Below are 16,804 nucleotides of genomic sequence, written 5' to 3'. Positions count from 1 at the left end.
TTAAACCAAAAATAGGACATTTTTTTTCATATTTGAATTGGGAAGGAGTACATAAATCCAAATTCTTGCTTCCAGAAAGACAAACAAGTTGGCATAGAAAAGTAAAATTGAGCATCACTCAGATATGGAGCCCCTCAGATGGGCGAAATTACACCCAAGGTTCATTGCACTGTCTCCGCTACCCGCAATACACATGTAAGCAAAAAAGAAAAAAAAAATGGAAATATTATATTGGAAATCCACTATCATCATGTCATGCCTTAAAAACAAAAATAACAGCGGAAGGCATGAGCATGGAACATCGAAAATTGCGTTTGTATGGGAAATAGTAGCATGTACAAGAACAAAATGTCCAGCTCTCTCACCCAAGCGACTTCAATCCATATCTTGTGTGCTATCTGATTTCTTCCGTTTAGCAGAAATTCGTGGCCGTAGCTGTATGAGCATGTAAGTAGGTAAACTGTAAGCAAATGCAATATAGTATGGCAAGTGAGGAAATTAAAAAGAAAAATTTATGTGGACTGTGTTTAAGCATGTAAACAAGAACTTCCATGGAAGCATGTTCAATAATTCTGTAAAAAATTTTAACTATGATCCATTTTAAAAGCCTTTCCTTTGTCCCTTACTAATCTAACCAATTCAAGTCTCGTTAAAATATTAACCCTAATTAGCACACAAACAGAAGTATAAAAACGCAAACTGCCAATCAATCACCAAATATTCCTTTGACATAAATACAATAATGAAAGTTATGCAGTTTGCATACATACCACTTCCACATACTTCAGTTGCTTCAATACTTGATCTGTTTCAAGCTCCTGCAGCAAATAACGGATAGGATTCAATGAAAGATGATAATATTTGAAGTGATCAAAATAAAGGATTTAAGTTGTCGAATTTATTATACGAATACAATGAGCTAAGACCTTGTCCAGATCCATATTCATAGCGAATAGGCACAAAATACTACTCACTGTACCCTCCTATAATTTAAATTGGATTTCAGTATCAACTATTTCAAATATATTTTTATTTATTTGAACATGTCTGACAAATGCTAGCTGTTTTATGCTTAACATCTCAATATTATGTTTTATATAAAATCTAATACTCGTTGATATATTAGTTGTGATGGTATTGTGTCTTGTACTTTTGCCATATATGTTGTGTCCCCTGTACTGATTGCTCTGAATACTTGTATCTGTGTTATATTCATGCACTCCATTGAACACAACAATATGTCTGTGCGAGAGCATAGAGATCTGACCATATTCAACCAAAGTAAAAGGAATACTCCAATCATAATAAATGAAATACTTCAGCATAATATTTCATGTTCACGCTTGGTTAAGCAAATAGGTAGAAAATGAAAAGAAAATGAGTTTTTCAACTCAGAATTAAAAAGTAACACCTTCATGACAAAATAATCAACAGCAAGGAGAAAGATGAAGAGTTAAATATATTTCACCTGAGGTACAGCACAATCAGCATGAGATGGATCCCAATGGATAGCACAAAAGCACTCCCAGGCATTAGTTTGAACTTCAAAAAAAGGTGCCCTGCCAAACAAAAAAATTGGCTAAATTAATGCAATTTAAACACAAACAAGAGACTCTCTCACACACACTACTCCTTTCTCAAGCTTTATTAATTTCTCCCTTCTGCATGTGAAATAAGTAGAAAGAGTACGATTGTGCAACGTCTAACTCTCACCTATTGACCACCTGAATCTGTCAGTCCATTTGATGGTGATAAGTCTAACTATAAAGGAGTTTAGCACAAGCTAAGTTAAAGAAATTTTCCCAGAATAATGGATAAATATCTGGTCAAATCAAGGTGGGAAACGCTTGCAGACACACCACTCTAAGAAACACCTCAGCAGACTCCTTTGGTTCGAAAGGGTGAGTCATTGTAATGAAATGACAATATTTCATCAACTATTCGTGACCACGAATTTTCTTCCAAGCCCTATAGCAGCACTACCTATCCTCCAATCAAGTCCTCTATTACATCAGACCCAATACGAAATACTGCACCAATCTCCTTGGCAGTAAAAGGGTGAGCCATTGCAATGAAATGGGCATATTTCGTCAACTATCCATCGCCACTAATAATGTTTCGAATCCTATAGCACTCGCTATCCTCCAATGAAGTCCAATATTACATTGGACCACACTTATGATAGACTTGGATATGTTGAACATGGATGTACTCAGTGAACTCAATGATAAACTTGGGTAGAATCACGAGCTTAAGTGTGAGTTTGTGTTTACATTAAATTTTTAAATTTGATGACTTCACCCCAGAATTGTCATTGTTCATCGTAATTTTAAAGCCTTTTTCTCTCACGAAACTGTGACACACTCATGCAAAATTCCCAAACCATTATCCTCTGTTATTGTTTGATGAATCCATCATACTACAGTCTGCAAACTCACTGGTGCTGATACTGCTGTCTGCAACCTTGTCAGATGACACTACTATTTGACCACTAGTACCCTTTTCACCTATATAAGATATATTGAAACTCATGGAATATTATATTTTCACTATTTTGATACTATGATCATATATGGATAGTTTTTAGTTAAAAACTGTATGATATTTTGTTACTAACTCCTTATGGTATGCATGAATTTACAGGCCCTTCACTACCTTACCTAAACTCTCAAGTTTAACAATATTGCTCGTTGTTACTGGGAACGATCATGCTTTGATCGAATTCTCACTACTCAACTCAATTTGGTATTTCATTGATAAAGTTTGGTGTTTTAATCTATTTTCCTGGAATTAAAGTCAAGCCTGACTCCATGGGTCGCTTTATCTCACTCAAAGCATATACATAAGAGATATTTCAGAAAAAACCAATATGACAGAGGCCAAACTCATTTCTTCTCCTATGGTAGCCACAAACTTCGAAAAAGGGTTCATCCTATATTTCTTATGTATCCTCTTAGAATTTTGATGTAGACCTCACCCAACTACATAAAATCAACTTGTAAAGTAAGAGTGACCTTCACTCATAATACCATAATTTGGTTATATTATACATATAGTCCACTTAGATCTTCATCACACACCCCTCCCATCAAGTAGTAAATATCTTGTCAAAATTCCCTTATTTGTGCTGCAGTTAATATTTCCCTCTACAGTTTTAATTACATGATTAGGAGACTTTATTGCATTGCATATTTAAGAGGATTAATAGGTTGACAATATATTTTATATTAAATTATTATACAGGATCACTAATCCTGAATTGTAGGGATAAATTATACTCATCACAAATTAGGATTTTCAGTTATTATGTCTTTGTATTCTATTTAAGAGCAACTGCTCCTCTACAAATAATATCAGAAACAGTTTTTCTGACATGGTAGGAGCACTCTAAAATCCTTGAGAGTCTATGTAACCTCTTATGTAGCCTGCACTGCTGCAACCCCACAACCCTTTCTCTATTCTACTATTTTCCTTCTAGGCTTGCATTGTCATACTTCAAACCTTTTTAAGGGGAAAAATTACCTAAAATGGTCTCACTTTGTCCAAACCTTTTTAAAAGGGAAGGGTAAATCAGGTCATCTCACGGACAACCTTCCATAGTCTTTAGATCCCAAATTTGCAGAATGGGACAAGACAAATGCGGTTGTAATATCATGGTTGTGGAATGCCATGACACTAAAGGTTAGTGATGCTTACATGTTTATGAAGATAACTAAGGAGGTATCGGATTGTTGTAAAGCAAATTATTCCAAAGTTGGTGATGCTGCCCAAGTATGAGATTAAGATGAGAATCTCTAATGTAAAACAATGGAATTACTCGGTGAGTGTATGCCCACAAACTACAAAATCTGTGGCAGGAGTTAGACCATTATGAACAATTTGATGCAAAAAGTAATGAAGATGCTGACCTACTCAAAAGCTACAAGGAGGACAGGATCTGCAAGCTCCTGATAGGATTAAACAATAAGTTTGACCCTATTAGAATTCAAGTGCTAGGGAAGGACTTGTCCTCCCTCAATGAGACAATGGTTGTGTTTCAGGCAGAAGAAACCGCAGTGGAGTAATGTTAAATCCCCCATCAAATGAAAGTTCGACCTTGCTTGTACAAAACAAGGGGAAGAAAGTTGGACAAGGGTAGATCACTTCATCTAGAAATGAAGCAAGAGGAATAGATATACCTAAAGGAGATAATAAAGACTCCCTTTGATGTACCTACAGTAAGAACTCACGACACAATCAAGACAAGTGCTGGAAACTTCATGGGAAAGCCTCCAAATCCAAACCAGAATTGGACACTTCATAGATGAAACTCGAGCTTCTCTTCTCCATATGTTCCAAAAGAATATTGGGGAGATGTTGTTCTTCCTGCTACTTATTTGGTTTATTGTCTACCCTCCAAAACACTGAAAATAACATTCTCATTCAACTATTCTACAAATTTTTCCTGGACTTTTGGACGACAATCATCTTGTACCTTGAGTCTTGGTTTGTGTATCCTTTGTCCATGTTCATTCTAATCATAGGGGAAACTTGATCCTCGGTTAAGTGCACTTTTATTGGTTACTCAACTACCAAAAAGGGATACAAATGTTACCACCCTCCAACAAAACGATTCCTTGTGTCTTTTGATGTCACCTTTGATGAAAAGATGTAATATTTTCAACCTTATCTTCAACGGGAAAGCTCATGCATTGAAGATAAGGATAATTTACTCTTAACGGCCCAATATTAAGTCCCATTAATACTCCACCATCTATTGAGTCTAATACTTCCCCATCTACCGAGTCTAGTCTGGTTCCTTCTCCTATTCATTCTCCTTTTATGTCAAGTCCATAGATAACTGGGGAACAAACTCAAAATGCCAACCATCCACTGCAAGTATACTCACGAATGACAAGGTCTGTTATTCAATCACCACAAGTCTATGAATCTGAACCTATACTCAAAATATCTGATATTGATGAAGAACATTATATGTCAACCATTGAAATTCAAGATCTTTCAAGTACAATAACGAAAGGTGTTAGAGCATGTACTCAAAAGCAAAGGTACCCATATTCACACTTTCTGTCTATTACAAACTATCCAGTAATCACAAAAGCTTTCTTGGGCTTCTAAATACGTCACTATTTCAAAAGTTGTTGATGAGGAGTTGACTAGTACAGACTGAAAAATGCTATGATGGTTGAAATGGTTGCTCTAGAAAAGAATAAAACTTGGAAGTTGGTGGATCTACCTAAGGGAGAAAATCTTGTTCGATGTAGTTCGGTATTCACTGTTAAATACAAGTAATATGGGACATTAGAAAGGTGTAAGGCAAGGTTAGTAGCTAAGGGGTATACTTAAACATATGGGATTGACTATCTTGAAACTTTTTCACATGTTGCAAAAGTCAATAGTGTTAGAATTTTTTTGTCTCTAGCCGCTAACTATGGATGAATTTTGCAGCAATTTGATGTCACAAATGACTTTTTGCATGTCAATCTTGAGGAAGAAATTTACATAGAGGTCCCACTTAAGTTTATAGCTGAGGAGGGAAATATGTATAAACTAAGGAAGACACTCTATGGATTGAAACAGTCTTCTAAAACATGGTTTGGCAGGTTCACTACTATAAAGACCATGGGCTACAAGCAAAGCCAAGGTCTATGTTTATTAAGCATTCTGCTTCCAGGGGAGTTACTGCACTAATTGTCTGTGTAGATGATATAGTTGTAATTGAAAATGATTAGGCAGGAATGGAAGCCTTGAAAAGATGTTTGATAACAGAATTTGAAATTAAGGAGTTAGGCAGATTCAAAATATCTCTTGGGTATTGAAATAGCTCATTCTCAATGGTATTTTCATCTCCCAACAAAAATGTACTGAAACAAGAAAATTAGGATGCAAACTAATGGATACACCTATTGATGTCCCAAAATCACAAACTTGATGAATCAATTGAAGATGTAGTCGTGGATAGAAAATCTTATCAAAAACTGTTAAGAAATTGATCTACGTGTCTCACACTAGGCCCAACATTGCCTATATTGTAGGGGTTGTAAGTCAATTCATGCATAATCCAGAGACTCATCTCAGAGTTGTTTATCACATTCTACAATACTTGAAAGGAACACCTAGAAAAGGAATTCTATTTACAAAGGGGAATGAGTTCATCTTAGACAAACTCTGACTATGCAGGTTTTATAGACCACAGGAGATCTACCTCTGAATATATCATTATTCTTGGAGGAAATTTAGCAACTTAAAAGTGCAAGAAACAAAAATGTTGTGGTGAGATAAAGTGCAACAGCAGCAGAGTTTAGAGCCATGGCCTTTGGGATATGTCAAATACTGTAGTTAAAGATAATTTTAGAAGACGTGAAGATTGATTGGAAGAAGCCTATGAAAGTGTATTGTGATAACAAGCCAGCAATGAATATTGCTCATAATCCAGCACAACATGTTAGAACTAAGCATGTTGAAGTAGACAAACACTTCAAAAAGGAGAAATTGGATAATGGGACAATAGGTACACCATTTGTATCCTCTGGAAATCAACTTGCAGTTGCAGATGTATTGACAAAACGACTAAGTGGTGCTACATTCCTGTCTATCGTTGGCAAGTTAGAAATGGATCCACTAACTAAATTGAGGGGAAGTGTCAGAATCCCATGATTTATGTTGCAATTAATATTTCCCTATACAGTTTTAATTACATAATTAGGAGAGTTAATTGCATTCCCTATTTAAGAGGATAATTAGGAGGATTAATAGGCTGACAATATATTTTATATTTATTATACAAGATCATTGATCCTGAATTGTAGATATAGAATCCATCATAAATTAGGGCTTTCAATTATTATATCATTGTATTCTATTTAAAAGCAATTTCTCCTCTAAGAATAATATCAAAAATACTTTTCTGACATATCTTAATCATGAAATTTGTAGAATTGGACATCTGCAAGTGGTCCAATAATGACTTGATACCACTGACATAATAAGCCCAACAACCATCTTTGGGATAGTTTTAGGTGTCACTATAACATGCATGGAATCAATTATTTGATTACTAATGTTAATTTATGCCCCAAAACTCTAAAGGCTCACTCTAAAGCTGTTAAATGAATCCTTCAGCACCTCAAAGGCACTATTTCTTGGGGTATTCATCTTCTCCGAACAACTTCCTTTGGTCCTCTCCCAGTTACTTCCTTTTGTTATGCAAATAGGGCATATAATCCTAATGACAGATGTTCCACTTCAAGTGATTATATTTCTTGGTCCCCAATCTCATTGCTTGGTGATCAAAGAAGCAAACAATGGTTGCTCATTCTTGTACAAAGGTTGAGTATCCAAGTTTGGCCCTTGCCACTACTGAAGTCACCTAGATATAAACTCTTCTTGTTGAACTTGAGGTTCATCACCACATCCCCCGTATTTACTGTGATAATTTGACAATAGCTGCGCTTGCCCACAATCATGTTCTTCATGCTCATTGAAAGCAATTTATTTGAGAAAAGACCATACGCAAACAAATTGAGAATCCAGAGATAAGTGTGTGGGTTTTATAATTAAGCTTTATCTCCTACTCGGTTTAATGGGCTAAGAACCAAACTCAGTGTGGGAGACTCCTCTGCTTCTTCCGCCGCTTGAGTTTGTAAGGGTAATTATTAAAGAAATGTACAGGATGTTATTTTTCCCTTGCACATGCACTATGTTTTATGTATGGGACCAGCCTTTTTCCTGGTCCACTGTTAGACGGGTTCGTCTATATAACTAGTTTTTTGTCTTGTAGTATATAACATAATCATAATATACATTTTAGTTATCTTTTCTCTCTCACATTGAACTTCATCATCCGCTTATAGCCTTAAAGTTATCTTAAATAAAAAAATTATCCTTCAAAATAATAACTTATAACCCCTAAGAAACAACCTTGCATTAAGTTTGAATTGCACCATTCTACAGTCATATTTTCTCCTTGCATAACTCAAAATATTCAAAACAACGATGTTATATGACTTACCTGCGCCATTTTCCACATATAGTTCCATTAGCTCTGTCTATAACTGTCTGACATTGGATCCAATTACCAATGGCACTAAGTTTAGCAGGACTTCGCGTATTCTCTTCCTGCAGAACAGAAATGCATTTCCATCGGCAGGGGATTCAAATTAAAATAAAGATAATAAAATAAATGGAAAAACCTTTACCAGCAGTCTATTGAAGTCTGAAGGATTAATTTCAAATGGTTCAGGAAGGGTATCTTCATCACTGCAAGAAACAACAAAATGATGTTGGAAGCAACTTAATACTGAAATATTCCTCATGAACAATTCATTCGGATACACACACTAAATATGCATAATTTCACCTAAGAAGATTAAACCCAGCAACAAATCAGGAGAGTGATCTCATCAACTGTTTCTATACTATGTGTTTTATTTTATCAAAGGATTTGCTTAAAGATGCAAATTAAAAGCTTAAACTCCCTCTACTAGACTCTCCATTTTGTCCCTTAGGTGATCTATCTAGTAAGTCGGACCAATATTGTTACATGCCTCCTCAAAGAATAGAAAAGAGATAGGGAAAAACGTAGTCTAAGACTGTTAAGAAGTGGACTTTAATTCTAACTCAACCTCACAAACCAGCTTTGTAAGAAAAGGTTTGCACTCACTTATATACTATAAATTGATCTTATCTCTAGTCGATGTGAGACTTCCAACAAAGACTATTCTTATTGTATTATGTCAGCAGTTATCAACTCTGAACACAAACATCAGCTTATAAAGGAAATCTATTCCTTTCACAGAGGGCATTCATTGTCACAACAGCTGAAAAATCTCCTTCCCCCTTACCCCCATAAGATAAGACTAAATACAGATTTTCTCATAAAGTCTCACCCCAACTAACTTCTTAACTATTTATATTTTTTAATTTCTTTTTATAATACACTTTCCATTCCTTCTCGTTACTTCCCTGCCTAAAGTTTCACTCAATACATCTTGGATGTTCTCAAGAACTAAAACACTTCGTATTCACAAATCGATAAGACTTTTCAGACTGTCAATGCTCAATGGGATTTTTGGAAGTCTTATAAGGTGAAGGAAGTATATTGTGATGAATATGCTTCGTTTGATGCATTGTATATTCTATTTGTTTGGATACCATGATTAACTGTTTTAAACATGATATTTGATTTGATTTGATTCAGTAAACTCTTGCAAATTCACTTGTCTGAGAGTTGAATTTATGGACTCTCCATGAGTTTAAATACTCTTAAGTTTGACAACCTTGTTAGATGTCACCATTCCACTTCCATTGACTTACATGCGTTCCAATTTTGGGAAGTTCTCTTTTCGTTAATCATTAGAATGTCTTCCAAAGTACACCAATTCAGCACCAAAAGCCCTACCCTTTTACATAACATTGGGATCCTAACATCGACAATTAGCCTCATCAAAACAATGGACCCTAAATCCACAAATGCACCTTCATAGGGTGCTCAAATCACAAGATAAAAAAAAGTTACCAATGCTACTTTACTTTGACCACTGTCACTCCATGGATGTAACCTTCCATGAGAACTAGCTCTATTACCCCAAAGTTGCCACTCAAAGAGAAAGAACAAACTAGAACTCCAAGAGATTGAACCCCTTTATTCTACTAAACCCCTCAGAATAGTTTTCTACTCAAAACAAAAGTAGTAAAAGTTCATATTTAAAGCATTGTAAAAAAATAAATAAAAATAAATAAATAGATAAACACTACAGAATGGTATAGAAATTTGGTTCCAGACATTTGTGAATAGAATAGAAGTTACCTTTTTATCGGACCTGACCAATCAAGAACTTCTACTTGAAATCCTTTACCAACCCGCACACTAGATGTATATGGCTTGGTGTCTCTCAACATCAAAAGTATGGGATTTGATTCACCCTTGACTGAGGTAGCTCTACATTTGCCCAATTCATTGTGGATACTTGGTTCCTTGAGATTTTTTTGCCTTTTCTTAAGACATGAATGACAAAACCACTCATCAATTGGCAATTTTTTCAAACGTGAATTGTAGCAAGATGGATGATATGCATCTTCACAATGATCACATAAAAGCATGTTCAGTGAACTGTCTACACGATCACATATTTTGCATGACCTGGAACAGCAGTTATTACCCGTGATGACAGTATCTTCCCCAGAAGCCACATTATCTTCAGGAGAATATTCTCCAAGAAGTCCATGGGTTCTTAAAGTATTAATGCAGAAATCCTTTTCTGTCACTTCTTCCCTTGTGGAATCCATGACTATTACACTAGAGGTGGACCATTCACCATTTACATTCATTTCAGTTTCCATATCTGCCTTTGAAGAGGAGCAACTACCATTTACATTGCTAATACCTAAGTTTTTATGAATGTTATCTTTAGTTACTCCATCACACAAGACTGAAGGTGAGGTAGGATTTTTATCCACTTCCATTTCATGATTTACTCGAAAACCAGCAGGTTGTTCCTCAGCTGATAATAAATGTGCAGCAGCGCTTACGACTGAAGGGTAATTTGCACTTGCCAGCATATTAGTTGGCTCTAGTTTGAAGTTTGAGTCCTTACGAAGCTTCTTTCTCCTGTATACCATCTTAGGTTTAGGTGTAGTATTTTCCGTCATTATACTGGCAGTTGATGTCTGACCCAAGCTTGAGCGGTAAGGATCATCAGCTTTCCTTCTATCTGACTCCACTGGTTCAGCTTTTCTACACCAGTCAAGAGGGTACCTATTGCATTCGAGACATACCTGCCAAGTTTCACCACTAGGCATCCGATCACATAGAACATCTTTCCCATCATCAGATACATAACATAGACCAGCTTCAACTGAACTAAGGAGAGAAGTTTGTATTAACATTATCACCTGAAGAAAATTCAGAAAAAATGTAGTATATTGCTACAGAGCCCCAGAGATAGAGTCAAGACAATCAAGTTTCTGTGTTTCAAATTAAAGATTATTGAGTTGTTGGAAGCGTGTCCATCTATCTCATCCAGTCAAAGCACTAATGCCACCTGGTTTAAAAATCAGAAACAGAAGTAGGAAAAAAAATATAAGAAACAAGTATAGGCAAAAACAGACTTTCTATCATACATATACATACCACAAACAACATTGAAACATTTTTTCAATAAATAATTGTAAAATTGAAAGATTCAAAATTTTAGGATGAAGGCCAATGTTATCGTACAAACTAAATCAATGCCTTCTTCATATGCCTGAAAAATACATGTCAGCACAACACAGTATAAACATTGCAGTGAATCATTTGAAGACAAACCCAATTATAGATGTTAAATTTTCTAACCCAACCATAAAATCAGATCAACACCCTGGCACTTGGGAAACTCTCCCTTGGCTAGCTGTCAAGGGAGAACCAAAGACTTAAATATCTAATCAATCATCGTATTCTACTCAACAATGGACTTAGGTGCACCATAATTCCCAATTCATAGATAGCACCACCCAGAAAGCCATCATCCAATGGCTAACACTCCACAAAATTACACTCATCCTTTTGTTAGCCACTTTGTAGGTTGCTCTTTTCGACACACTAGCAACTAGCTCTAATCCAAAGTATAAAGTACAACTTATAAATCTAGAGGAACTACATATTCCTATCAACCACCCTAATTCAAGAGGGTAAGCTTTACCCCTTAAAGTCCTCCATCCACGTAAGGGTTTAAGTCACATATTTCTCCTCCTAGTCTCTCTCCTTACCTCCCATCCAACCACAAAAATTTGGTCCCACTTGGACAAGTTTGGCTTCATGAATTTCCCAACACCATTAATCTAGGATAAGGAGGACTCCTATAAAGTGGACTTAGACCTAACTCAATCTTACATAATTGACTTGTAAGATGAGGATTACTCACACTTATATATTATGTTTTGACTCTACCTCTAGTCGATGAGGAACTTTGGTTTTTCCAAATAAAGACCAACTCTCAAAGGAAATATTCATCTTAAAATTACTCTTAGAAACTTTCTCCAATGTCCTTGCTCTCTCTCTTCAACTCTCCCTGTATTCGTGGGATTAAAAACTATGCAATCTCTTCACTAATGTCTCCATTGACTTTCTTTGTACATGACCAATCCATCTGAAACAATTTTCAATTGTCTTTTCATAATGAATGTCACACCAACATATCCTTGTATACAACCATTTTGTATCTTGTCCTTTCTTATGTGATCACCACACATCCACCTTAAAACTCTCCCTTTCGCAACTCCCAAATTTTTCTGTTGTTGTCCCTATAAATCCTAATAATTACTACCATAGAGTATAGTTAGAAATGTAGCAAAGCAATACAATAAAATTTAACTTTGAGCATAGCAACTACTTTACAATCACAAATAACTTTTGATCCCTTTCTCCATTATAGTCATCCCATTTGTATCCTGTGCGTGACAACCTCATTAGTTTCCCCATCATATTACATCATTGATCCCAGACTTGTTAACTTGAAAATTTCTCTCATCCAAACATGGATCAAAGTCAAGCCAATATAAGCATGAGTGATACATTGATTCCAATTATATATCAATTATCAAGTCCAAATCCTTATAAAACCAAGTAATTCAAATATATAACCAATAATTACGATAAAGGAAAAGTCGCACAGAAAAAATTACCAGCACCACACTGGATCCCCCTAATTTTTTCTTCTCTACAACTAAATAATTGTCCCCCTTAAATGCAAAATGCCAGAACACTTTCCTTCAAAGGAAGTAAACAAAATCTCTCCTCATCCATCTTCTCACAAAAAAAAGAAATACAACACACTGATGCACTTCTCCAATCTGTTTGACAAAATATGGGGGGAGTGAACAATGGGAAATTACTAGGCAAGATAACAGCATGTGCTCAATAAGGCAACCTTTACTCATTAAAACATATAAATATTAATAACTTTTAGTAACTAGAACATGAAAGTCATGTCTCTTATACTTATCCAATGCAATTACATTCCATAATTGTCAATCAAGTGCAACTTTAATTTTACCTATCAAAACGGTGCTCGTTTCAATAATGTTTTTTAATAGTCATGAGAAATTAGCACGGCTTATATAAATGTTTATCTTTTAAAGCTTAGTTTCATGAAGCCATTTACCTAACATGACACAAATTTATTATTACTTTTATGATAAACGAATCAAATCGTGATTTACCTAAAGTTGTGGAAATCAAAAGTACAATAAGAGAGTATTGGCCAACAAATATACATTGCTTGAGTCTAATTAAATTAGTTGGAACCAACGCAACTCCATATGTCAGTGGTAAAAATTCATGCACCAAACCAACAAGAGTAGGACCAAAAAAATCCCTAAGATGTTGTGTCCATAAGGCCAACTCAAGGTTTTAAAACACACTTTGCAGCCGTGATTTTGGCCAAATTGACATGATTTTTCAGATCTTTGCAACAGCACTTACAGTCATGTTGACTGCAATTTCCTGCAATATTAAAGATTGCAACGAAACCATATCGATTGCATTAGTCTGCAATTTCCCAGACATCAAGGATTGCAAGACAACCATAACCATTATCACAATACAAAACCTTGGTCTTACTAGTCAGATGTAACATCACTACTTTATCACAAAATTAATGAATCAGCAATTAAGTCATATAAACTAAATGCAACTAATATTGGAAAATTGAACTTGTATATAAGTCAAGCTTTTGTTATCCCAAAACTTTAATCAAAAGAATTAAGAAAAAACTCCTACTAAGTTGTGGGTGAGGGCCCGACTTCATGAAACTTTATTCATTTTTTGGTAATAAAATCGAAGAAGCCACATATTAAGAATATGTCATTGCCCGAGATAGTTAAAAGGGGCCAAGTTGCCACCCTTGCTTGAAATAGGCCATGAAGATATCATAACCTATAAACACAATAACATTGAATTCATAGAAGACCACATGATACTTTAACAATGAAAAGAAAAAATAAATGTAATAGTTTGGTAATCACTTTTAGTAATGCATTAGAGAAGTGCTTGGTACTGATCTTCCTGTTTCCATATAAACAAGTGACTACAAACCAGAGCAATAAAACCTTCCTTCAAGATTGAAATAAATAATCTATCTTAATCTCTATTTAAGTTTTGTAAAGGGATTCACAAGAATGAAATATTGAATAAGGTTTTTGTAACCCATGAAAACCTTTCAAAGCATAAGAAAACTGACTTCTTGAATTATTAGGAAGGGAAGGTTAAACATTTTCATGGTTTTCCCCTGCATGTATGACTAAACCTGTGGATAATTCCAAATTCAACATCCTTGCTGAGTAAGAAAATATCTATAAAGCAAAGATTTTTCAAATAAATTCATTCAATAAAAATCAATAGCCAAGGTTACTGGTTAGGGCTTGAGCGCAGAGTTAATGTTATTAGCATCTCCAATAGGGTAAAAAAGACAGGCAATTGAAAGCAATAATAAATTAAATCTTCCTAAACCTCTCTATGAAATCAATAAGTAGACAATAATTTGGTGCTTTAACTATGGAAAGAAATGGCAAACAGCAAAAGATATGAGATGAGAGGGACGAAGCATCACCCAATCGGATCAGAAATGATAGAGGCGTTGCATTGAACCGAGGAGAGGCAAAGAGTGGCGAGCGGTGTCATCCCAATACACGAATGAATGGGTTTTAACCTTCACATCTATATGGGAACCATTCAAAGCCTTAATTGTTCAAAAGCCAGAATAACCCCTCCCTTTGTATTTCAGTTTGAGTCTCTTGATGGATCCATGATGTTCAAAAAACACACTGTTATGGCTCACAGTCACTGACCAAAGACCACCCTTTTTCTGCATTCAATTCTATTTCTCTATAGCTTAAACAACCTGCACAATTACACCCATCCTCCTTCACCAATTTCCTCAATCAATTTAAACTCTCCACCTTCTCTTCCCAAATTTTTTATTAAGAAAATGGTTATGTTAATCATGCATGCTAAGAATCTCATAAATTCAATTTATTAAACCATTACCAGCAATTGTAGAACATACTTCTCCATTGTTTTTAATATTCAACTCTTCAATAAAATGTTATTATTTATTATTTCACTTTCTTTTTAATTTCACAATAATATATTTCTTTAATTTTGGATGAAAAACCTTGACTAACATAAGAAACGTATTGACTAATTTTTCAATTTGCTAACTGTCGTTTCCCAATAATCATAAATTATGTCATTCCAATAAAGACCAAAATATATTGTCTATAGAATAATTGCACGTTTAAGAATATTTGTAAGAACAACTTCAATAAAAAAAAATGAAGTTCTAGGAAAATTCAATCACATGGAATGAAGATGTTTTATTTTTTAATATTTTTAAAGTTTATTACTCAAGGGGTGTAACGAGAGTTCAAACAACAAAACTCCAAATTGCAAGATAATTTGGGGGTATATGATATTATTTAGAGTTGCAAATATTAGTTTTAAGTTTTGAATTTAATAAGCATCTAGTATACTTATGTGAACAATATTCCTTATTTGTTAAAATCCATGGTAAAATTGAACATTATAATCGTGCCTTGGATATTTTTTCTACTGTACTTCGAGTTAGGGATATTTATTTGAAAAAATCTAGATTTCAATGTGATTTGAAAAATGGTTTTCTGTAATTAAAAAATAAATAAAACACATATATTTGTATTCTTTATGAAAATTTAAAGAATGAAGAACCTAATCAAATATCTGAAGTTAAAATAAGAAATATTTTATAGTGTGGTTTACTGGTTTACTATGTACATTAGTTACAAAACTAAAAATTGAATCTTCTTTAAAAAAAATTATGACGAGGAATTTAATACAAATAAAGACAGTAAATCTTACCACATATGATAAAGAACTATAATAGACCAAAGAAGATTTATAAGAGATTGAGAAAATATTTCAACACATTGTGTTTTATTAAAGTTATAGTCGTTAATATTTCACCACTGATCTTAATAAATTGAAAGTTGAAGTAATTTTACTCTAATAAATAAAGAACTGAAGTCATTAATATTTTATTAACTATGTTGAAATCGTTAATAAGATTTATAAGAGATGCAGAAAATATTTGAATGCATGTTGTTTTATTAAAGTTATAGTAATTAATATTTCATCAATGATCTTAATAAATTGAAAGTTGAAGTCATTTTACTCTAATAAATAAAAAACGGAAGTCATTAATATTTTATTAATTATGTTGAAATAATTAATAAGATTTATAAGAGATGCATAAAATATTTGAATACATTGTGTTTTATTAAAGCTGGAGTAATTAATATTTCATCAATGATCTTAATTGTCTTAATAAATTGAAAGTTATAGTGATTTTACTCTAATAAATAAAAAATTGAAGTCATTAATATTTTATTAATTATGTTGAACTAATTAATATTTATTAATGATCCTAATAAATGTATTTTTATTTGTGAAATTTTTATAACATTTTATTTAATAATATAAAACTATTAAATAAAACAACAGTTTTGAATATGGTTTAATACTCTTTAGGTTTATCAACTATAGCCTTGAAATGGTTATTTAATTGGATACTTGGTATATGGCATCATATGTCTTATAGTCATTAAAATTAACATAATGAATTATTTACTAGATACCAAATATTGCACTTAAAATGAGTAAGTTCAATGTTACACCGTGAGTACCAACAACTGAATACTATGTTTCCCAAACCAAAGGTTACATTCATCTTGTGAAAAACACGTTATTTGTTTGAGTAGAATGTCGTCTACTTATTCTCATTTGTTAAAA

At 33.9% G+C, this 16,804-nt stretch overlaps 1 protein-coding gene across 3 annotated transcripts; it reads right to left on the bottom strand.

Moving 5' to 3' along the window:
- Positions 1-14,978, bottom strand: LOC124832259 (RING/FYVE/PHD zinc finger superfamily protein). 3 transcript variants are annotated; one of them, XM_047306420.2, is made up of 8 exons: positions 14,589-14,975; positions 10,894-11,042; positions 9,809-10,792; positions 8,199-8,259; positions 8,012-8,118; positions 1,469-1,559; positions 771-818; positions 1-435 (listed from the first exon to the last, which is right to left on the bottom strand). In XM_047306420.2, the coding sequence occupies exons 3-8, from the start codon at positions 10,648-10,650 to the stop codon at positions 376-378; spliced, it is 1,209 nt and encodes a 402-aa protein (XP_047162376.1). In that variant the 5' UTR covers positions 10,651-10,792; positions 10,894-11,042; positions 14,589-14,975; the 3' UTR covers positions 1-375. The 3 variants fall into 3 exon arrangements, with proteins under 3 accessions (XP_047162376.1, XP_047162375.1, XP_047162373.1); XM_047306419.2 differs by having other exon boundaries at positions 9,809-10,776; XM_047306417.2 differs by having other exon boundaries at positions 9,809-11,042; positions 14,589-14,978.
- Positions 14,979-16,804: the final 1,826 nt, after the last annotated feature.

Source organism: Vigna umbellata, chromosome 2 (genome assembly GCF_029865625.1).
Source record: "Vigna umbellata cultivar VRB3 chromosome 2, Vumbellata_1.0, whole genome shotgun sequence".
Taxonomy (NCBI): Eukaryota; Viridiplantae; Streptophyta; class Magnoliopsida; order Fabales; family Fabaceae; genus Vigna; species Vigna umbellata.
Note: the sequence above shows the minus strand (reverse complement) of the source record. Positions and strands in the feature narration are given on the sequence as shown.